This window comes from Schistocerca nitens, chromosome 2, assembly GCF_023898315.1.
Source record: "Schistocerca nitens isolate TAMUIC-IGC-003100 chromosome 2, iqSchNite1.1, whole genome shotgun sequence".
Lineage (NCBI taxonomy): Eukaryota > Metazoa > Arthropoda > Insecta > Orthoptera > Acrididae > Schistocerca > Schistocerca nitens.
Window position 1 is genome coordinate 797490114 of NC_064615.1, and position 22863 is coordinate 797512976.

Here is a 22863-nt window from a genome sequence, read left to right on the forward strand (position 1 = left end):
GACAGCTAAAACACACACACACACACACACACACACACACACACACACACACAAGGCGTTTAAATTAAATGAAGAGATTTATAGAAAGGAATTGCAACATGATACTGGCACAAACCAGAAACTATTTAATCAATGGGGAAAAAAATTAAGTGATGAAGTAATATGATAATTATTGGTGACCTGCTCTTGTCTGTCTGAAAATCTTCTTATGGATTCCTCCAATTTCCAGGATGCAGTGGAACAATTTATTAAGTATTTCTATCTCAGACTGATTGTGGTTTCGCCTTCACTATGTGAAATGATGCAACACACTCTGCAAGTTAGCATTTGAAGATCTGCAGAGCCTTAGAGCCAAGTTTAATTGAAGAATGACACTTGTAGTTCCACTGTGAGACAGTGTTGCATCATAGGCTCGTTTGGAGCTTTTGGGCACCTGTTTCAGTAGCATTGTTAGTATCCTTGTAATGTGATCCACCTAGTGTAAGGTACAACCTAGGTGCCCTAGACCAAACCTGTGTAACAGCAGCAAGCTTGCATGTGTTGATCATTCATCTTGCCAACTTCCTTTTCAGTGCTGCTTTACCTGGTGGGAGGATCATACAAAGTGGTTACTTGAGAAAGGTGAACAGTCACTTTCCACTGAGCAATGTTTGTAAAGCCAAAGGGTGTAGTGTGATGTGAAAAGGTGACCCAATTCCAGTGTTGATGCATTCCTCTGACAATATGATGCTCTCAACAACTCAACTCTGGGGTATATGGAGGCAGTTCTCCAACCCCCCCCCCCCCCTCCCAATCCACATGTGCATTGTAATCTCTTGAGTGCTCTTTACTTTCTTTGGTTGTGAGGAATGGAGGATTTGAAAACAAATTATTAATTGTTTTCAATCTGCAGTGGTACTAAAATTATTTGTGGGAATCATTTCAATGATTAATGCCACTATATTTGAGAAAGTGCTAAGGGTTTTTTTTTTGCAGTGAGAGAGGTATTGCGGTTGTCAGCTATGAGTGACCACTTTATGATCTGGATTATCCTGCACGATAGAAGAATGCCTTAATTGTATCCAAGTGTCTTGCTTCCATGTGGGATCTTGATTCTGCAGTCTGTGATAAATGACTTAGTCATATTGGGATCAATTTATAGAAGACGCTAACGAATCATCCTCAACCTTTATAATTTTACCTGTATGTAACATAACCCACAAACTGCTGTGCAGTGAATGGCAGGGGGTACTTAGTACCACTATTGGTAATGTTCTTTCACATTCTATTAATGGATGGTGTAAAGGTAAAAAAAATGACTAACTATATATCTTGGTACATACTTTAATCTCTCATATGTTACTGTCACTATTCCCAACAATACATGAACGAGGCAGCGATGTTACTGAAATTTTCCTTGAACACTGGTTCTCTAAATGTGCTCAACAGGATTCTACAAGAACAGTCATTTCTCTATTTTAGTTCCGCCATCACCTCTCTTACACTTTCAAATTGGTTGTATTGATTTGTTATGATGTAGCAACAGATTTCTGAATTTATTCTATTTCTGTTGTAAAGTCTACTTGATAAGGACTTCAAACACTGGAGCAATACTTGAGAAGTGGCCACACAAGCATCATGTATGTGATTTTTTTTGCTGATGCATTGTATTGTCCGTGAACCTATCTAACTTTTCAATTCATCTTCCCTGCCACTCATTTTGCATGTTCATTTTGTTTTGTATTGTTCGTTAGTATTACTTATAGATACTTAACCTTGGTAACAGCATGAATTCTTACTTCTAGATATTTAATCTTGCTGACAGCACAATTTCCTAACTCAGGGCGGGATGCCATTTTACAAGGGCCATTTTTACCTTTTTACAAAAACAGTGGAGGAGAACCATTTTTTGGTACAAATAGTACTACTGTTCCTCAGAATATTCGCCCCTAACATTTTGCATGTGTTCTAACCATTTTTCTTGTCCGATGTTGGTAACTCAAAAACAAGATTTTGGAAGGTTTAACAGCTTTTCTTGCGATGATAAAAATAACTGTCAACATATTTTTGGTTCGATATAAGGTAACAAAAAGAAGTTGTAATGTGATGAGACATTAATTTGATGTTTCCCTTTGCTTTATGCACAGTATGGGCTGATGTTGTCATGATGAATAGGGATTTAACATTTTTGGTAATTTTTCTTGATGTTCGTATGTAAATTGTGGCATACTAATTATGTTATGATTCAGCATTAACTGCTATTTGGTGATTCCAACATGTCTGTATAATCAAAGAAACAGCTGATCTTAATCTTGGAAGTGCTTCAATAAAGGACCACTTCAGTTAGTTTTGGTTCACCTTGAAACACCTGAACAGCTGATTGCTGCTTAGTTTCTGACTCATATGAAAATATGTAAGTTTCACCTCCTGTTATGATGATGTATGTGGATTTCGATTTTCCAGAAATGAATTTTTTTTTAAATTATTTTCTTACACCAGTTAACACGGGCCTGTTTCTGAGCATGTGTGGCACAATTGGTAAGGAATATCTTTCATAACTAAGTCTCCATGCTAAATCAAATCCAAATTCGTCTCCTCTACACCTTAAGATACTTCCATCTTCAGTAAGTCACATTCCAGTCCTCTTTTTAGTATTCAACAGTGATTCAGATTCCCCTTCCAGCCCAAGTATCTATACGGAAAAAAGATTAGATACTTGGGCTTCATACCACAACCAGGGTGATAGCTTGCTCATACACGCAGGGCGCTGCTGCTGCTGCAGCAGCAGCAGCAGGAATGTCATATAGACCCAACTATGACATGAGTGTGTCCATAAAAACTGTGGTCCACATTTGTCTGGAAGTTCTCGCTATTCTCTGAATTCTTCGAAATGCTCGGATGTTAGTAGAATGATTGACCTTGCTTGCTTGTGTTTACATTTCTCGATTTGGATTGCTCGATGGGCTGTTTGAGCATGCTTATGAGAGCATGCTTATGATGACTTTTGCTATGTTCTGGACTTTGCTGCTGTCCAAACATTAGCTTTGTGCCATCATTGACCACAGTAACCACCTGTGTCAGTGCCAGCATGAGTATAAACTGTGTTCTACATACAAAGTACAGAAAACTCTTCTATCATGTTGCACACGGCATCAGTGGTTTTTGGAACAACTGATTTTGTTCAGCCATTACAAAATTCATTGCTGATGGAAGCATGATCTTGGCAAAATTCTGCAAATGAATTTAAAGAGTCCTTTTTGAAGGTGGTTGATTACCAAATGTTGAATGAAGCAGTTTGTGATGTGAAAACCTTCGCATGAAATTTCTATTCCTTTCTGAACGCTGTTTCTGAAATCACTTAACAAAGCAGTATTTGGCCAATTTAATAGTTGCCATTGTTTTAACAGTAACAGATTTTGAAATGATAGTAATTTTATGTCAAAATGCACTCACTAGTGGTTGTTGGTAAAAAGCAGCCTGTCTGTAGAACTGGGCGACTACGAGGTATGTCCAGAAATAAAGAGTATTCAGTTATTTAGAAATAGAAAAGGCAATATATTTAAGAAAAATTTTCAAATTCATAGATGTACATTGGACATTATAGTTCAACATAGTAGTCTTTGTTCTCAAAGTACTTTGTGAGTTGGAAGATGAATTTTCTATCTTCAGTAAAGTAGTCTCTTGCCGCCTTATTGGCCCATTGTTTGACAACACTGTGGGCCTTTCCCCATCCATACATAATTTCACAAAAATAAAATGATGAAAATCTTGAGGTCCCATATCAGGACTAATTGTGGTGCAGTGTTTATAATGTCCTAACTTAACTCAGGCCGAAACAACAATTTTGAATTTTTTGACTGATGATGATGAGGGTTGATGCTGCTGCATTGATTGTCTCTGTATCAGGGGCGTAGTGGGCCACCCACATTTTGTTACGATTCACCTGTTTGAACCACTCAAGTAATTTCCATGACGGTGCGATTCTGGTGACTTTGTGTTGATCTGTGAGCTGTTTTGGTACCAACACTGCACACAATTTTAAAAAACCAAGTGTTTCAGTAATGATTTCCTGTGGAAGAGATTTGGAGATTTCAGGAAACATTGTGATCATCTCACCCAAAGTGAAATGAGGGTCACAATGAATCATTTCTTTAATTTGTTCCAGCTTATCAGTCATAATTGAGAGAAGACCTTCCTTCGTCCGTCATGATCATTTGTTCTGTCAGAATTAAACCTGCACCACATTAGTACGATCATTACACCACTCCCATAAACAGTTTTGAATTCTGTTTCCCTTTGCAAGAAGAAAACAGATTTTGCTTGTAATTCTCCTGCTTTCAGTGTAAACAAAAGTTGACACAAAAGCATTTCAGTTTTTACAAGTAATAAAACTAGTTTATTGCAGCATCTTAGAAGTTTTAAAGCAGAAAATGTAACAATTTACAATTTTTGTATACTTAGCTTGAAAAAATTGATGCTAATAATGATTGTTCGTCATCCACCCCCCCCCCCCCCCTTCGTCCGTCATGATCATTTGTTCTGTCAGCATTAAACCTGCACCACATTAGTACGACCATTACACCACTCCCATAAACAGTTTTGAATTCTGTTTCCCTTTGCAAGAAGAAAACAGATTTTGCTTGTAATTCTCCCGCTTTCAGTGTAAACAAAAGTTGACACAAAAGCATTTCAGTTTTTACAAGTAATAAAACTAGTTTATTGCAGCATCTTAGAAGTTTTAAAGCAGAAAATGTAACAATTTACAATTTTTGTATACTTAGCTTGAAAAAATTGATGCTAATAATGATTGTTCGTCATCCCCCCCGCCCTGCCTCCAGCAAATGTCCAGGATTTTCTATATGTTAAATGTTTACATGATGTGGAATATGTTTTGTAGTTTTGAAATAAGTTTCAACATCCAAGTTAGTAATTTCCTCATTCTAAACAATTTCCACTTGTGGAATTCCCACTACTGAACATCTATTTTAGAAGAACTTGCATACTGGTCACAACTGCTTTAAAATAATATCATAACTGCTTTTGTCTAATACTGGCCCTTATGTAGAATTTTGACAATACCTCACAATCATAGTATTATTACAATTACTATATCACAAAAGATTTGTATACATAATTTAACATGTGACATCAAGACAAGAGAAGAGGCAGTGTAGCAGAAATGCTTACCAATGTGCTAATAAAAAGTAAAAAAGTAAAATAAAAATATTTATATATTCAGGAAACTAGATAAAAAAGAGTTATTAGTATCACATCTTAATGAGGAATTCAAAAAATTCAGCTCTAGGCACAAGGATGTAGAGTTACTGTGGATGAAGCTCAGAAGAAGTTAATGAAGCGCTGCATAGATACACTCGTACTGTAAATACAGTGGCAACATAGTCCAGACACTTGCAGGAGATCAGGCATGGACAAATAGTATATGGGAGAAGTCAGGTGGCACTGTAGCTGATGTGTAGTGTGCATTTGAGGAGTATTGATTTGGAAGTGTTGTTGCTGTGTGGTGCTGAAGTGAAAAGTATTGATTTCACCAATGTAAAGCTTGTTTTCAAAAGGTGATAAACATTTGTGGTTTAAAATCAAGGTTGCCTGTAGCAAATATGCATCAGAACACTATATAGGCTTACGTGAAGCCTATGCTGAGAACGCAGTGCTGTATAGGGTGGTTCAAGACATTTTGTTTGTTAGAACGTGAGTACAGAATAGCACTGGTCAGGTCGGCTATCCTTTCCTCAAGATCAGATTGACATCATGAGCAGTCTCATTTACATAGACCATCCATGAACTGTCTGGGAATTACCCACAGAAGTTGGTTTCAGTCATCAAACGGTGTGGCACATGCTGGCAAAATGTCTTATCATGAGGAAAACTGCATCCTGTTGGGTTCCACATAGACTCACCAATGTACAGAAATGGCACCGGTATGCTTTGACTGGCATCCACCTGGACAGATACCACAGCGAAAGAGATGTACTTCTGTAGTGTATTGTCACCAATGATGAGATGTGGGCACAAACGACAAGCCTGAATTAAAGCATTAGTTGAATGAATGGCTTCACTCAGGTTCGCCACATCCTCAGAAATTTTGATGGGAAGCCATCTTATGCTGATTGTTGCGTATGACTACCAGGGTGTTGTTCTTATGCCTATCTGTGCTCTGCATTGAAGGGCACTCCATTATTGTCGCCAATAGAGAACGCCTTGCCAATGGTCCCCAATGGCTTCCCCGACATTTGGCAAAAGTTAATAGAATTTGCAGGGGAGTGCACTGAAGGAATGTAATGCAATGGTATGTTTTAGTTTATTACATACTGCATTCTACCAATGTTGCCATTACTGTATTTTCAGCTCTTATAGAACATTCGTAGAGTTCAAAATTAAAATTTGGTGAGTTTGGTTCTATTCATATATCACTCATATTTGTATGTGTAATTCCTTGTAAAAGGCAGAGATCTGAAAATGAATGAATCATTTATGGTAGAGTTATTTTGTGGTATGTTTAAGGGTTAGTTTTGTAAAGAATTACAATTTTTAAGTGACCCTTAGGCAACAATATCCAGTTGCTTGCTGTTTATAAACTTCTGTGAACTACACTTCAGAGACCATTACTGTTAGTAATTTATGGAGCTTGTTATGAAGGTGGATCTCACAACTGGGTTGTTGAGTTATACATTTCTACCCAGCATTTTCTTGAGTTGTAAGTGTACTTATTTCTATCTCTAATATTACTCTACTTATTTATGTAGTTCTGTAGAGACATTTGTTGAATGTCACTTAGTGTGTGCGTCTTCTTCACTATCTGTCTCTTTATCACTGTATGATGTTACATTTTATATATAATCGCTACTGTCATTCAGTGTTGTGGTTATGTTTGGTCTGGGTATGGGGTCTGGAAGGCCTCTCTCTTGCATATTCTTGATAGTGTCTGCTGTTCTGTCTAGATCTGCCCATTTGTCTGGATTCCTGAGGGAGTTCTGTGTCATCCTTTGTTGTCTGGTCTTTGTGTGCAGTGCATTGTAGTGTTACATGTTTAGGGCAGCAAATTTTCTCCCATGTGCGTTCTTGGGTGTTCATCTGATAAAGGTGTGTTTGATCTGGACCATGCAGAGTTAGGAAATGTATTATTTCATATCTTGGGGTAGCATGTTTTATTCTTAATCTTTCCCTCTTATTTGGGAAGAACTCAGACACTCTGTGTCCCTTTTCGCATGTGTCCAACTCCCTTGGCCATGTATTCACCTGTCACCTTTTGAGATGGGCTTTATCTGTGATTGCTATTATTTTGTCCATGAAGCCCATCTTCATCTAATATGTTGCAGCATTATAACTAATGGTGATGTCAATTGGAAAGACATCCAAGCCTACACATAGGGCTTCCGGAGAAGTAGTTCTAAAGGTGGGGATAACCATACGAGCACACGGCTCTGCCTGTGTCTCACAGCAGTTCTGTTTGCCATCAGGCGGAGTTTGTGTGTCCATGTTCTTGCTGAAGAGCATATAACGGATAAAATGTTGCAGAGTGGTAGATTTTTGTGTTAGTGGAAGTCCGTAATTCATAGTATTTATTCTTGCCAGTTTTTGCAGCAGATTTTCAGCCTTGTCTGCTGTAGTTCATGTGTGGATCTTGAAGGAGAGTTCTTAATCAATTGTTAATTCCCAGTTATATTGTTGTTCTGTTTTTGCACTTTGTTTCTGTTTCCAATTTTTGCTGATTCATTTCTAATGAGTCTTCCTATTTCTGGAGAAATCATGTTTATTTTGTGTACACCAATTATTCGTGTTGTAGTATATCACCGGTTTTCTCCTCACACCTTGTGCTTTGGAGTTTGCTGACACTACTACCATGTCTGTGCCCTTCAGGTGCAGTAACAATACGCAAAGGAGGAACTAGACAGGTTGAGGAGGGCGAAGGGTGTTGGAGAATGGGAACTGGTAGTTGGCAAGAAGACAGCTAGGAAGAGGAGGTATTCAGGCAGTTTTACTTCGCGTATATGCAACTGTCAGAGTTGAGTGGAGAGGAGCCTATTGTAGCTGTAGCTGTAGGAAACATGCAGCAGTCCTCAGCAGTTAGGAGTCCTAAGTTGGCTGCAAAGTCTAACAGAAAGAGAAGGTTCTGTGTTAAGTAGTTCACACGGTAGAAGTGTGGGCCAGCAGTTACAGGAAGTGAGTACCAGGTCACCAGTATTGTGAAGCCTAGTGCAGGGTTGGCTCAGGTGACTGACAGCACATACGGGAGTTATGTAGAAATTTTACAGAGGAGGACCAGGTAGTGATAGTGGGTGGAGTAGGGAATAGTCTTGACAGGGATGGGGAATATGATGTAGGTTTGTGACCTGGTAAAGATAGCTACTCAAACTGATGGCACTGATGTGCATTTTGTGCAGCTGTTTCAGCATAATGGTCAGCCTCATCTTAATGTGGCTGTTTGGCGCATTAACATGGTGCTGGAGAAGGCACTGATGGCAGAGGGCAGGCATGGGTCACATTGCAGTGGTGTCTATCAGTTTCATTAGGCATGGCCTGCACCTCAATAGCTATGGGAAGAGGAGGCTGGCAAAGCTTGTAGGTGATGGAGTGGTGGTGGTGGGGGTGGGGGAACCACTCTTGGAAAAATTCCTGTGGTAGTTGGTGTTAGAGCTGCACCTTTTTTAACTTGAAGTCAGCTGATAGGTATACCTGCTTAAAGGAAGTCCCTCTAACTAAGAAATCACCTTCAGAGGACGTTGTGTTTCAAAGTAGAGACTTAGCATATTTCATAAAAATATAAGAGGTGTAAGAGATGAAGGTAGTGAACTGCTTATAGATGCTGACTGTGAAGATATTGGTATATAGGGACACCACTTAAAAAAATTTGACAGTTCAGAGGCTTTCTTTACCAGGATACAGATTAGCTGGCTGTTTTTTAGGAGTTCCTTGCAGCGTGGCCATGGATGCAAAAAACAATATTCCATTTGAGTCCATGGCACTGCACTGAACAGATATTTGAAAGTTGTGCAGGGGCAGTTGAATTTAATGAAACTAAACTTCTAATTTTTGTTGTTTATAGGTCCCCTAACTCTGACTTCACAGGATTTCTGCTTAAGATACAGAGGGTTCGTGATTCACTTTATAGAAAGCACCAGACATTAGTTAAATGTGGTGACTTCAGTATTAATTTTGTATGTTATTGTGCAAGAAAAAGGATGTTGGTAGATCTCCTAAATCCATATGATCTGATGCAGACTGTGTTTTTTCCAGCTAGGGTGCAGGGGAACAGTTCCACATCCATAGACAATATTTTTATTCATTCTTCATTACTAGATGCGCATTCTGTTAGTAAAAGGGTGAATGGCCTTTCAGACCATGATGCACAAATTTTAACACTAAAAGACTTTCGTACTCAAACAAATGTCACATATAATTACAAACTATGTAGGAAAGTTAATCCAACGGCAATAGAGAGTTTTTTTTAAAAACCTGTCAAGGAACAAGAGTGGCAGGATGTTTATACTGCTGGTACAATAGATGACAAATATAATGCTTTCCTTAACATATTTCTCATGCTCTTTGAGAGTTGTTTTCCTTTCGAACCTTCGAAACAGGGTACTATCAGTAAAAGGCAGCCTGAGTGGCTGACAAGTGGGATAAGGATATCATGTAGAACAAAGTGGGAATTATATCAAAATTTTAGAAGTAGTCACAGTCAAGCTACAGTTGCCAATTACAAACAGTATTGTAAGGTGCTTAAAAATTTTATTAGAAAGACAGAGTATGTGGTGTGCAATAGAATAGCTAATTCACAGGATAAAATTAAAACCATACAGTCAGTTGTGAAGGAAGTGTCTGGTCAGCAGCACAAGGTCAATGATATAAAGTCAGTTCATAGTAAAAATATTTCTATTACTGATAAATCGGATATATGTACAGTATTCAACAATCATTTTCTGGGCATTGCTAGTGAAGTAAATAAACATTTAGTTTCTACAGGGAATCATATAACTCTCTTGGAAAATGCCTTTCTGAGATATTTCTGAAAAATTCCTCTGTGATATTGATAAGGGTGAGATTGAGTCAACAATTAAATCACTGAAGACTAAAGACTCTCACGGATATGATGGAGTGCCTAGCAGAATATGTACTGCGATGTACATGTTAGCCCTGTACTTAGCCATATTTGTAATTTTTCCTTTAGGAATGGTCAGTTTCCTGAACGATTAAAAGTACTCAGTAGTAAAGCCCCTTTATAAAATGGGAGAAAAGGATAATGTAGACAATTTTAGACCTATTTCTATGCCAGCAGTGTTTGCTAAATTTACTGAAAAGGCTGTGTATGTAAGGATAATAAATCATTTTATATCACATAATTTAGTATCAAATGTACAGTTCAGCTTTAGAAGTGGTTTAACAACTGAAAACGCTATTTTCTCTTTTCTCTGTAAGGAACTGGATGGGTTAAGCAAAAGGTTTCAAACGCTATGCATATTTCTTGATTTAACTAAGATGTTTGATTGTGTTGATCACAAAATATTGCTCCAGAAGTTGGAACATTACGGAATATGGGGAGTAGCTCACAATTGGTTCATCTCTTACTTTAAAAACAGACAGCAAAAGGTCATTATTCACAGTTTTGAGAATGGTTGTGGTGTGTGGTCAGAGAGGGGTATAGTCAAATAGGGGGGGGGGGGAGAGAGAGGAGAGATCAGTGTTGGGGCCACTCCTGTTCCTTATTTATGTAAGTGATATGCCCTATAGTATTACGGGTAACTCTAAAATATTTCTGTTTGCTGATGACACTAGCTTGGTAGTAAAGGATGTGTGCAACATTGGCTCGGTTTCAAATAGTGTAATTCATGACACAAGTTCATGACTTGCAGAAAATAAACTAATGATAAATCACAGTAAGACAAGTTTTGGTTTCTAACACCCAGTTCAACAAAACCCGATATTTCAATTTTGCAGAATGGGCTTATGATTAGTGAAACTGAACAGTTCGAATTTCTAAGTGTTCAGATAGATAGTAACCTATCATGGAAAGCCGACATTCAGGATCTTGTTCAAAGACTTAATGCTGCCATTTTTACTATTTGCACGGTATCTGAAGTAAGTCATTGTTCAACATGAAAATTAGTCTGCTTCGCTTGTGTCGTATGGCATTATATTTTGGGGTAACTCTTCCCTTTCTAAACGGATATGTTTGGCTCAGAAATGGGTGTTTCGGGCAGTAAGTGGTGTAAGTTCGCAAACCTCTTGTTGACCCCTGTTCACTAGTCTAGGTATTTTGACACTGGCCTCTCAATATACATATTCTTTACTGTCATTTCTTGTTAAAAATATCAGCTTATTCCCAAGAATAAGCAGCTTTCACTCAGTTAATACCCGGCAGAAATCAAAGCTGAATTTGGATCGGACTTCCTTAACTCTTGTGCAGAAAGGTGTGCAGCATACTGCTGTATCCATTTTCAATAAGCTACCTCGAGAATTAAAGAATCTAAGCACTAATCGACATGCTTTCAAATCGAAACTGAAGAATTTCCTCATGGGTCACACCTATTTTGTTGAGGAGTTCCTTGAAAAATTAAGCTGATTTACTGAAACTTATGGCTTGACTTTTTTTTTGGGTTCATAAACATTTTATTTTTATTTGTTATAACTTTTATGTTGTAATTTCACGTACTGACACGTTCCGTGACCTTGGAGATTTTCTCCTCAATTTTAATAATAAATAAGCAGGTCATTGACACACATGGTGATTCTGTCAGCACAGTCAAGGTTCTCCACAAGATTAATAGATGTTCTACTGTTAGGTCCCAGAAGATGGGCCCACACATGGATCCTTGTGGGCATGCCTTAGTGAGACTTATGACCATTCCCCGGTTACCTGCTAGGCACTCAGCAACCCTGTCCCTACAGTAATCCCGGAGGCTGGTACCTGCAGCTCCCTAAGATGTGAAACTCTGCAGGCTATCCGAGGCTGTCAAGTGTGCCTGCAATATCTATCATTATGGTTATACATATTTCTGATCTGTGTTTTCTATTATGCAGAGTGCTTGGTTCATGGTGTCATCATTTGCCCCACCCCCCTCCTCACCTCTCCGAAATCCATATTAATGCAAGCTAAGTCCCACTAGCTGCCTGTGTGAAGGCTTTCTTTGACCTTCAAGATTGTGCGTTCAGTAAGCAGATTGCTAGGTAGGATTGTGGATAGGTTGGGTTTTTATGCACAGCTTTCTTGAGGATTACAGTATTAGCAGGTATTCTCCCCAGTGCAGGGTCTTCTTATGTGTCTCCATTGGGAAAGGGGTAATGAGCACTGCCACCTGTTATGCCATTGGAGCCAGGAGCTTTTTTCCTCTTTAGTTGCTCAGACACTTCCTTTTGCATAAAAGGGCACGTGATGAAACACTTTTGTAGCCAACTACTAGTTCTGTTTTTAGGTTGGTGTTTATCTGTAGATCTGTGTTTTCATCATCAGGTAGAAGATTTGCAGTAAATACTCTGGGGAGCATCTCCAACTGGGCATTTGCATGCCTTCATGCTGTTGAGGGCGATACACAGTCACTGTAAAAAAAAACTTCTAAAGAACGAAACCAAACAAAACCAAAGTGTGAGTCTATAGATAGACAGATGCTGAATAAAACATATTTGGCTTTGAGAGTGATGTGTGCAGCATTCAGCGACTTCTGGAGTAGAATCTTGCAAAAGATTTCTCACAAACCCGAAAGAAATTTGTGGTTTATGTAACATCTGTTACTGGCACTGAAGCTAGTGGCCAGATGCTTAAGCATTATACATGATTGAAAAATGAGAGTAGTAAAGCTAAAGCAGGAAAATGCTGGACATCATTTTCAAGTGTCCCTTTACAAAGGAAGCTCCAGGAATGCTGACCCAGTGTAATTATCCCATCAATGCAAAAATGTGTGCTATAAATATTAGTTGCAATGGTATTGAGAAACAGATGGAATTACTGTTGGGTTCTGCACAGTATTTTGTAAATGAAATAGCCTCTGTCTTAACAGCATATACCACAGATCCCTCTAGTAAGAAATTTTGCCCACGTCACACTTGTCTACAGGAAGGACATCACAAATGACCCATAAAAATTAATAGTGACCTACAGATGACTCAGTTAATTATAATGCACTGCCTGAAAAAAAGCTTAACCAATACTCAGACGTTGATAATCTTGTTAAGTGGTGCAGAGTGGCAAATTCCTTCACGATAAATGTCAATTATCCTGTAAAAGTGTTCTTACAAGGTTTCAAGTATCAGTATGAAGTGAGGAATATAAGCTATTACATTTCTTCGATAGGGCCCATGAAGACATGATTAGATTAATTACAGTGCATACAGAGGCATTTAAGCAGTCTTTTATCCTTTGCTTTGCATGTGATTGCAATAGGAAAAATGTAACAAGTCATACAATGGAAATTACCCATTCTCATGCTGTTCAGAGTATGGATGTAGACATAGGACTTGACCAATCCCCAAACAGTGGTACCAGTAAAGAGTTTTGGAGTATGTTACTTTTCAGACACACATAGTATATATAGTTTGTACCTGCAATATTGTTGTTTCAGTGATACATATTTTGCATTACATTTATATAGCTCATGTAATTGGATAGGTAAAAACTCTAATCACACCAAATGGTGGTAAGAGAACACACACACAAATGGTATTACAGTGTGCAAGCTTTCGGAACCAGCGGCTCCTCCTTTTGCCACAGCTTGGGGAGTAGGTTTTTTTATCTATCCAATTACATTATATTTTCAAGAATTGATTATTTTGTTGATTTATATAGCTTGGTCATATACAACAACCTAAGCTTCTTGTTGCTTTCCAGAATGATAAGAAGGAGTTTGAATACAGGTATTTATTCGTACAGATGGATGATTTTCCAAGAGAAACAATAATTCTTGAAGACAATAGATATGATGTGCCATCGCCAGTTGAAAAGCCATTTGACAATCTACTTGTGTAAAGCAGTTAATTGATTTCCTTGTGCTGTCAGGATCTCTTTTGTGTGGGTATATTTTATACAAGAATGCGTAGAATGCTTTATACAAATAAGGTAATCATTGTCAGGAATAATTTAACTCAATTGATGCAGCAGACATATTTTGAAAGAACATCTTATGTCGATCATGTATAATACTTTGTAATTAATATTTTTCTTTTTTGGATATTTTTAACTCTTCTATACAATATAAGATTGTGGAGACTGAATTGTGCAAATAGCACATATACAAGTCATGTACAAAACAAACACAGTACCTTTACAATATTGTGACGTCAAGCTTCAATGAGTAATTAATATCTTTAGAATCCTTTTACTGAAAAAGAGAATTTATAATAAAAATTGAGAACAATTTAGGTGTCTTTTTTTATTGCCTTCAGACTCTTACTCACAACAGTCATGTAGACTGAGCCATCCTATAGGTGCTGGAAGTGGAGTGATTATAAATTATAGATTTCACAGTGAAGACCAAATGGTTGCACATTATGAGAGGTGACAGTCCTTATCACATACCTTCAAAGTAAATGTTAGTTTACATAAATCCCTGGAGCGATATTAATGTTTGCCCTGGAGGATGACAGAAGGGTAGCTTAGATGAGAATGGTGGTTACTAAGATAACTGGTTATGACTTTTCTTATATAGTCTCTTTTAAAATAATGAAATCTCTTCTGACTTCATATCATTGTTATGTGTATTTATTTTTCCGTTTGATATTTTATTGATGAATGTTTGTAGAATTTTTTTTCCAGAAGCTTCCCATTTTATTACAGCAGCTGTAAATAGAGTTAATGCAAAGAGGTTTAGTGACACGGTCGAAAGGTACTGCTGTCATGTATCAAAAAAGGAGTAGAGGACAGCAAAAGAAATTTCTTGTTACAGGCAGTGTCTTGGAAATATACCATGGAGGTCTACACCACAACTTGCCTACACTGTCATTAATAGATGACTGTATTGAGACCAGCTCCATGGGTTGCTCTTCCGAAAACCATATGTACAGTGTGTACACAATATCATAGTGGGAACTTCAATGGCTGAACTCATATATATATATATATATATATATATATATATATATATATATATATATGAGTTCAGCCATTGAAGAGTCACTCTGCTGAGGCACGAAGCGTGGTATGAAATATGCTTGAGAGATACTTCACGAAACTGATGCACAAGTGTCTGTTACAAGCTATGTTCACTGATGAAGCCACATTTTTCCCACAATGTGTAATAATTAGGCATGATGTTCAAACTTGAGAGCCCAAACAACACCACAGCATCATCTAAAATACACGCAGCAGTTGTAAACTGAGTCTTTAATACAACACTCTCTGAGGCATGTTATGTTGACCTCCTTCCTTGATGGAGAAATTCTTAAGTCTCTTAAATGTGGATATACTGGTACTGAGGCAGAAGGAATACAGCAAGAGGTCACATTGTTATCGCACAAATCTAAAGGCTATAAATTCAACTAAATACTTGGGGATTACAATTACAAATAAACTGGAACAATTATACACACAATTTTTTGGGTAAAGCAAAACAAAGACAGTGATTTATTGGCAAGTGCATCAGTTTTACTAAAGAGACTGCTTACGCCACGCTTGTCAGCCCTCTGCTGGAGTATTGATTTGCAGTGTTACATGTCAAGAAATTTCTAAACCAAATACACATTATCTGGCAGTACATTCAGTATCAGGCAGTCAAGATCACTTTCTTTTAGTGATGTATTTGTGATAGTCATTAATTTCATAGTTTTGTCAATAACTGGCAACAGATTTCATTAGAGAGATAATGTGCTGTGCGCATTCTCAATGGCTTACATATTGATGGCAACAGTATGAACTAAGTATTCCAAGAAATATTGGAATCTGAATAGGGGTAGAAGTCCGGAGGCCAACTATCTCTATATTACAGGAACAAATTTGTAAAACAATGCTGTTTGGACTCAAAACTTTTTATGAAGTTTTCAGAAGTTAGTGACCAGTTCTGCTACAGTTCCATATTTTATCCCTATAATTAATTTCTCCTTATCTTTGAGTCCCTTAATACTTACAACACGAATGTGTGTGCTAAGTTTGGTGTGGTTTATGGCAACACCATTTTTTTTTCAGTTCCTTTAAATGTTTATTCAAACACTTCTAAAGCTGTTACACTTAGCTCTTACTTAACTTGCTTGAGGCAACTCTTTTTGCTGTTTACTGCAAGATCTCAGTACTGGCCAAGGTTTAAGTTATAGTACAAAGTTTCTATACATCTATTTTATTACATAAAAAGGTAAAAAAGTGTTCATACAAAATTACAAGTGGCATTATTAACCACAGAAATATCACAGATGTAAATATACTTTGAGTCAACATGTGAAATAGCACTCATACATTTTTTTTCCAAGGTACAATTCTGAAGCTGGAAATGAGGTAGTTCCCGAATACATAGCCTTTTATTTTGTTGGTAATATACATTATTACCACCAGCACTGATAAATACTGCACCCATGCCCACTTGACAACTTGCCAGAAACCAGGCTTATACAGAATAGTATCTTCTGGATAGTAAATTGTGGCTGATATAACAAATGGGGCACCAGCGGCTCTTCCGATAGTCCACAGTGGATATGCATTTGTTACTGCAGTAGAAACTGAAATGATTTAACCATTTAAACTAAGTTCATTACATTAAAAAACTGAAATACTATACCGACGTATATGCATTTAGAGCAAGAACAATGGAATAAGCAAAGCAACGCACATGTTCTACAGTGCAGGCACTACAATGAATCACCACATAGAGACACTCCTAGCACCATGATCTGATTGAACCAATTGTTTTTATTAATTCCATTTCAAATGTGTGAAATAATGATATTCACAAGTTTTCTACTAAAACTTGTGCTGTTTAGTGAGCTAATTGCAGAAAGAAGGCCAAATGACAACGAACTGAATAAATGACAAAACTCTTTAACAGCATAAATAATAAAGGGTACACACAACATCAGTTGTAAGATTATTATCTAATTAGGCTAGGCTACACTAGTTGTATCATTTGCCTTGGAGCCTTTTCTAGTGCATTAATGCCATATGTAGAGAAATTTCACATTACAAACTGAAGAAGTTTCTTATATGTGTGTTAAACTACTTCACTGGTACCCACCATGTTTCCATAATGTGGAGGCTAATGTTGTGTAGCACTAAAATTAAATTAGTACAGAACTAAAAATTTTTGATGCATTGTGTCAGAAACATTATTTTTTAGCTTCACACCATTGATAGCAAAGAACATCCAGTTACATCACACATCAGTTTTGGAATATGTCCTAAAACTTGTGCGAAACAGTGATGACTGTAATACAACATGCACTTTTCATCATGCTTCTACTACAAGGAAAATTTGAATTTTGTTTAATGACAGCAAAAAAGCACACTTCATGTTACCATGCAGTGAATTCATGCAAACTGCTCAACAATTTTTCATCATCTGCTTCTGCAAATGTGCATGCACTTCAATTCAAGGGGAGCAAAGAATGAAAGAATAAACCTTATGGAATAAACTTAACAACCTTCACTGTTAAATTAAAAAATACGCAAAATAAAACCATTATGTTTAAAAATGCACTATTCTGAGACCAAAATCTGCTTTTGGTTAACATTTAATACTGTGTTGTTCCATCCTGTGTACTGTAAGATGATCAGATCCTCTTTGACATGCTGTCCCGGGATGAGACTTGTCAATCAAACCTGTCCCACTTTTCATTGGCAGCCCTCTTGAGATTACCCACTGCAGGTCATTCCACTTGGTTAATTGCTGCCTCCTGGACAAAGATGGGTGGGCGCAAACCCTGACAACAACACGAGGCATCTGACATTAGTAAATGATGGTATTTGAATGTTCAAATGATGTCACTGTGGCATATGTCTGTCTGATGAGTATATTCCTCTGCGAACGATTCCTCTTGCTGTTAAATGATTATATATGTACCACATAACATAAGCTTATAATGACACTCCATCGGTTCAAATCCACGTCCAGCCATCCTGATTTAGGTTTTTCATGATTTCCCTAAATTGCTTCATGTAAATGCTGGGATGGTTCCTGTTAAAAGGGATGCCGATTTCCTTCTCCATCCTTCCTTAATACGATGGGACCAACGACTTAACTGTTTAGTCCCCTCCTCCGAATGAACCAACCACCCTTACAATGACCCTCAAGGTCTACCAAAAAGCAGTGAACAAAAGCTACAGTATCATAATTGCTAATGGAGAGACAGTAGACTACTGAAGCACACTGAGAATGCTGGTTTAATTTTACCTCCATTACACAAATGCATGTGTTCAAAAGAGTATCCAGATAAATTTAATGGGGATGGTGCAAAATTTTTTGGAGCGGTTTAGAACTGACTTGTCCAATTCTTAACTTTCCTGCTACATGCAATACCACTTAAACATCACTTTACAAAATTAGATTTTTACTGCTGATTACTGATTGACATGAGTGTCATCACTTCAAGGGTCAAGTAAACAGGTAATGGAAAGTCCAGTATGGAATAATAACAATATGGATAGGTTGCTACTCACCACATAAATCAGGTGTTGAGTTTGTCAAAATGAAAAAGACTGCTAAAATATTAAGTGTTTGGGCAAGGTCCTCCTTCTAGAGGTAGGTAGATAGGTAGATAGGTAGATAGATAGATAGATAGATAGATAGATAGATAGAGAGAGAGAGAGAGAGAGAGAGAGAGAGAGAGAGAGAGAATTTTTGAACCATTGCTGTACATTTAACATATGTGCCACGTAAGTTCTTAATAACTTTTTGATGTTTCTTTGTTGAGTCATGTTTGAATGTGAAAAAGATGGAGAAATACCTGGCAAGCACATAAATTTTCCTACAGGTCGATAGTACAAGGGCTTCATTCATGATCGTCATCAGGAAAATCCATTCATCCACCTGGCCTCAGTTGCCTGAGGCTGCAGTCATGTGTGAGTTGCATTTGCATTTGCGTGTGTGTTTTGTTTAATTTTGACAAAGGCCTTACTGACCAAAAGCTATATTTGTGACAGTCTTTGTGTTGGACCTATCTGCCACTCATCTTCCCACATTATGTTGATAGATAGAACAGTTGTGGAGCTGTAATGACTTCCACAGTGAAACATTTAACAACAGCAATTCTGGCAGGCATATCTGCACCAAAACATCTTGCAATACATAAAACCTCCAGTGCCCATATAATGGCATATCTGTCAAATCTCCACTTGTCTTAATGTAACTTATTTACATGCCGAGCATTTCTTTAAATTCAGTGCTACTATTGCTTGTAATTAAGAATCTCCACAATGGCTATAATTTCCTGAACTAGCAACTGGATTGAGGGCAACCACTGTTCAACACTCACCACAAAATCTTCCATCTAATATTCAGTCTTCAGTGAGTGGCTATATCTCACTTATCACTGACAAGTTATCTGGTTATTTGTCTCCAGCAAGAAGAAAGAGGAAAGTTCAAACTTAATATTGTATTGATATGAAGATCTCTTCGTGATGAGCAATAGCTTGCTCCGATGATGCAGCAAAAGGAATATGCCATTTCCATACAGAAGGAATAATCACAGCATTTACCAGAAGTGATGCACAGAAATTACAAAAGTCCTAAACAAGAACTGTTGGGAACAAATTTTTGTTAGTGACTGATGATAATTCAAATTCCTGTTTTTATACAAACTTACAAACTGCTAAAATATTGCTGCATAATGAAAAAAATTAGTACTTTGTCAGCACACGACTGAATTATTTTTAAAATACAGTTTATTGTAACTGTAAATAATTTCATTTAAAAACCATACCTTCAGAAAGATTTATTTTTTAACACTTTCTGACTAATCAAAATTACAAACTTTTTATTGATGTAAAGGAGCTGTTTAAAAAGTGGAAAAATAAAATGAATTGTTTCATCGATTTTTATCTCTGCTGCATTTTTTTTTTGTTTGTTTAGAACACAGCTCCCACCCCCCTGTGGATCTTGCTTCTATACTGATGCGAGACTGTTACAGTGTCTCTTGCTTCCGAACATACTGTCTGCCCACCACTCTCCCACTGACTGTGTAGAACCAGCAGCTGACACACCCCCAATCATTACTGTCACTCCTCACAATGAATGTTGACAACATTTCTGCATGAAACATGTAAATATGGCACTGACCCCATCACTTTTAGCACCTCCTGTAGACACGTATGCTATGCTTCAATATTTGTCCAATTTTGAAGTCAATTTGATTCTGAGTGCAAACTGATTCAAGCAAAGCCAAGTTTTATCACTGTGCCCCCTCCAACTTTCTGTTGTGCTGTGTTCAAGCAACAGCGAAACATGGACAGCAATATCTTCTAGGGTGCAGGTCATATGTAACAGCAGCAACTAATACATAAATAAAAGATCACAATCACTATTCAGTCCTATAACTGAACTATCACTTGCCCCATAATATAATGACATCTGTTTGTACTATGTAACAGGTCTTTCAACTGTAATTTATCCTCGTGACAATAATAGTCAGTTTAATTTGTTTCATTCTTTAGACATTTCATTCTGGATTAATTTTCCTTCTCATTTCATCTGAATGTCATCATCTTGTTCTGAAGCTGATTAATAGCTGATAACAATTTTCTCCAATATGAAATGTTTGTATAGTGATTGAATTTCTCATTTGCAATCCACTTGGTCAATCACTGGTTTCTCATACCCAAATAAAATATTAACTTTGGTTCAGCATCAAGTAATGGTTTTTGAAGGAGAAGATTTTCGCCTATGAAATTTATCTTTACTTAAAAAGCAGCATAAATGAATGAATGTATGTATGTATATGGTATCAATACATGTATGAGATCTTTTATTGCAAATCTGTTGAATTACAACAAAAGTTTGTAAGTTAACAGTATTTAATGTTATTTACTCCTGTGTTTAACAAATTTGTCAGTTTTTAAGCAGAGTATTTTATTATTCTTGTAGCTAGTTCATAGTTTGTCGAATACCCTTTGCCATACAGCCCTAGGGCCATGAGTCATATGTCATGTCATTGTTCAAGCAAGGTTGATACTATTGCAAGCGCATTCAAATATAAGTATTGTTTGCTATGTCCTACCCTTCAGTATTGTTCAAAATAAATCTGTACAAAACCTCTATAGCCAAAGCTTCTTCTGTAAATGTAAGACAACCGCTATCTTAATCTATTATACACTGTATAAATATAATAGAGGGAAACATTCCACGTGGGAAAAATATATCTAAAAACAAAGATGATGTGACTTACCAAACGAAAGCGCTGGCAGGTCGATAGACACACAAACAAACACAAACATACACACAAAATTCAAGCTTTCGCAACAAACTGTTGCCTCATCAGGAAAGAGGGAAGGAGAGGGAAAGACGAAAGGATGTGGGTTTTAAGGGAGAGGGTAGGAGTCATTCCAATCCCGGGAGCGGAAAGACTTACCTTAGGGGGGAAAAAAGGACGGGTATACACTCGCACGCACGCACGCACGCACGCACGCACGCACACACACACGCACGCACGCACGCACGCACGCACGCACGCACGCACGCGCGCGCACACACACACACACACACACACACACACACACACACACACACACACATCCATCCACACATATACAGACACAAGCAGACATATTTAAAGACAAAGAGTTTGGGCAGAGATGTCAGTCGAGGCGGAAGTGCAGAGGCAAAGATGTTGTTGAATGACAGGTGAGGTATGAGTGGCGGCAACTTGAAATTAGCGGAGATTGAGGCCTGGTGGGTAACGGGAAGAGAGGATATATTGAAGAGCAAGTTCCCATTTCCGGAGTTCGGATAGGTTGGTGTTGGTGGGAAGTATCCAGATAACCCGGACGGTGTAACACTGTGCCAAGATGTGCTGGCCGTGCACCAAGGCATGTTTAGCCACAGGGTGATCCTCATTACCAACAAACACTGTCTGCCTGTGTCCATTCATGCGAATGGACAGTTTGTTGCTGGTCATTTCCACATAGAATGCATCACAGTGTAGGCAGGTCAGTTGGTAAATCACGTGGGTGCTTTCACACGTGGCTCTGCCTTTGATCGTGTACACCTTCCGGGTTACAGGACTGGAGTAGGTGGTGGTGGGAGGGTGCATGGGACAGGTTTTACACCGGGGGCGGTTACAAGGGTAGGAGCCCCAGAGGGTAGGGAAGGTGGTTTGGGGATTTCATAGGGATGAACTAACAGGTTACGAAGGTTAGGTGGACGGCGGAAAGACACTCTTGGTGGAGTGGGGAGGATTTCATGAAGGATGGATCTCATTTCAGGGCAGGATTTGAGGAAGTCATATACCTGCTGGAGAGCCACATTCAGAGTCTGGTCCAGTCCCGGAACGTATCCTGTCACAAGTGGGGCACTTTTGTGGTTCTTCTGTGGGAGGTTCTGGGTTTAAAAGTTGACTCAGCAGCACTAGTTTAATCTACAAATGAAAGATGACCCCCTAATTTGGGAAAAAACCTCGTCTTACAATCGGGTTATTACAATTTGTCATTTACAGAGTATAAAATGTGATCCCTGGTTCTAATTCATGGTCTCTGTTACTTGTGGAAATAAATTAGGTCTGTAAGCTGCATTATTTAAAATATACTATATCCTTTTAAAAGCAATTTATTAAAAAAGCGGTGAATGCGAGTGAAACATCATCTGTAGAATGATAGTTGGATAAAGTCAAGTTTCTAGAAGCACTGAAAACTTGCATGTTACTCCACTACCAGCACTTGTGCCAACTACCTCGCTTGTGGAAACTTCAAAATACTGGGCCACTGTCATAGTAGCCAGGAAAGTTAAAAGCGGTTTGACTTCCTGT

General features: G+C 37.9%; 2 protein-coding genes across 6 annotated transcripts in view; one reads left to right on the top strand and one right to left on the bottom strand.

Moving 5' to 3' along the window:
* LOC126237054 (mitochondrial import inner membrane translocase subunit Tim21) overlaps positions 1-14327 on the top strand; it is a 50478-nt gene extending 36151 nt beyond the window's left edge. For 2 of the 4 annotated variants that reach the window (XM_049946831.1, XM_049946833.1), the window contains one exon: positions 13820-14327. In XM_049946831.1, the coding sequence (XP_049802788.1) occupies positions 13820-13957 (138 nt within the window). In that variant the 3' untranslated portion in view covers positions 13958-14327. The remainder of the gene's footprint in view (positions 1-13819) is intronic. The other 2 variants (XM_049946832.1, XM_049946830.1) reach the window with 2 other exon arrangements.
* A 1913-nt stretch (positions 14328-16240) lies between these two features.
* The window catches only part of LOC126237056 (transmembrane protein 231), a 37786-nt gene continuing 31163 nt past the window's right edge, over positions 16241-22863 (bottom strand). The window contains exon 5 of one of the 2 annotated variants that reach the window (XM_049946836.1): positions 16241-16632. In XM_049946836.1, coding sequence (XP_049802793.1) covers positions 16367-16632 — 266 coding nt within the window. In that variant the 3' untranslated portion in view covers positions 16241-16366. The remainder of the gene's footprint in view (positions 16633-22863) is intronic. The other variant, XM_049946837.1, reaches the window with a different exon arrangement.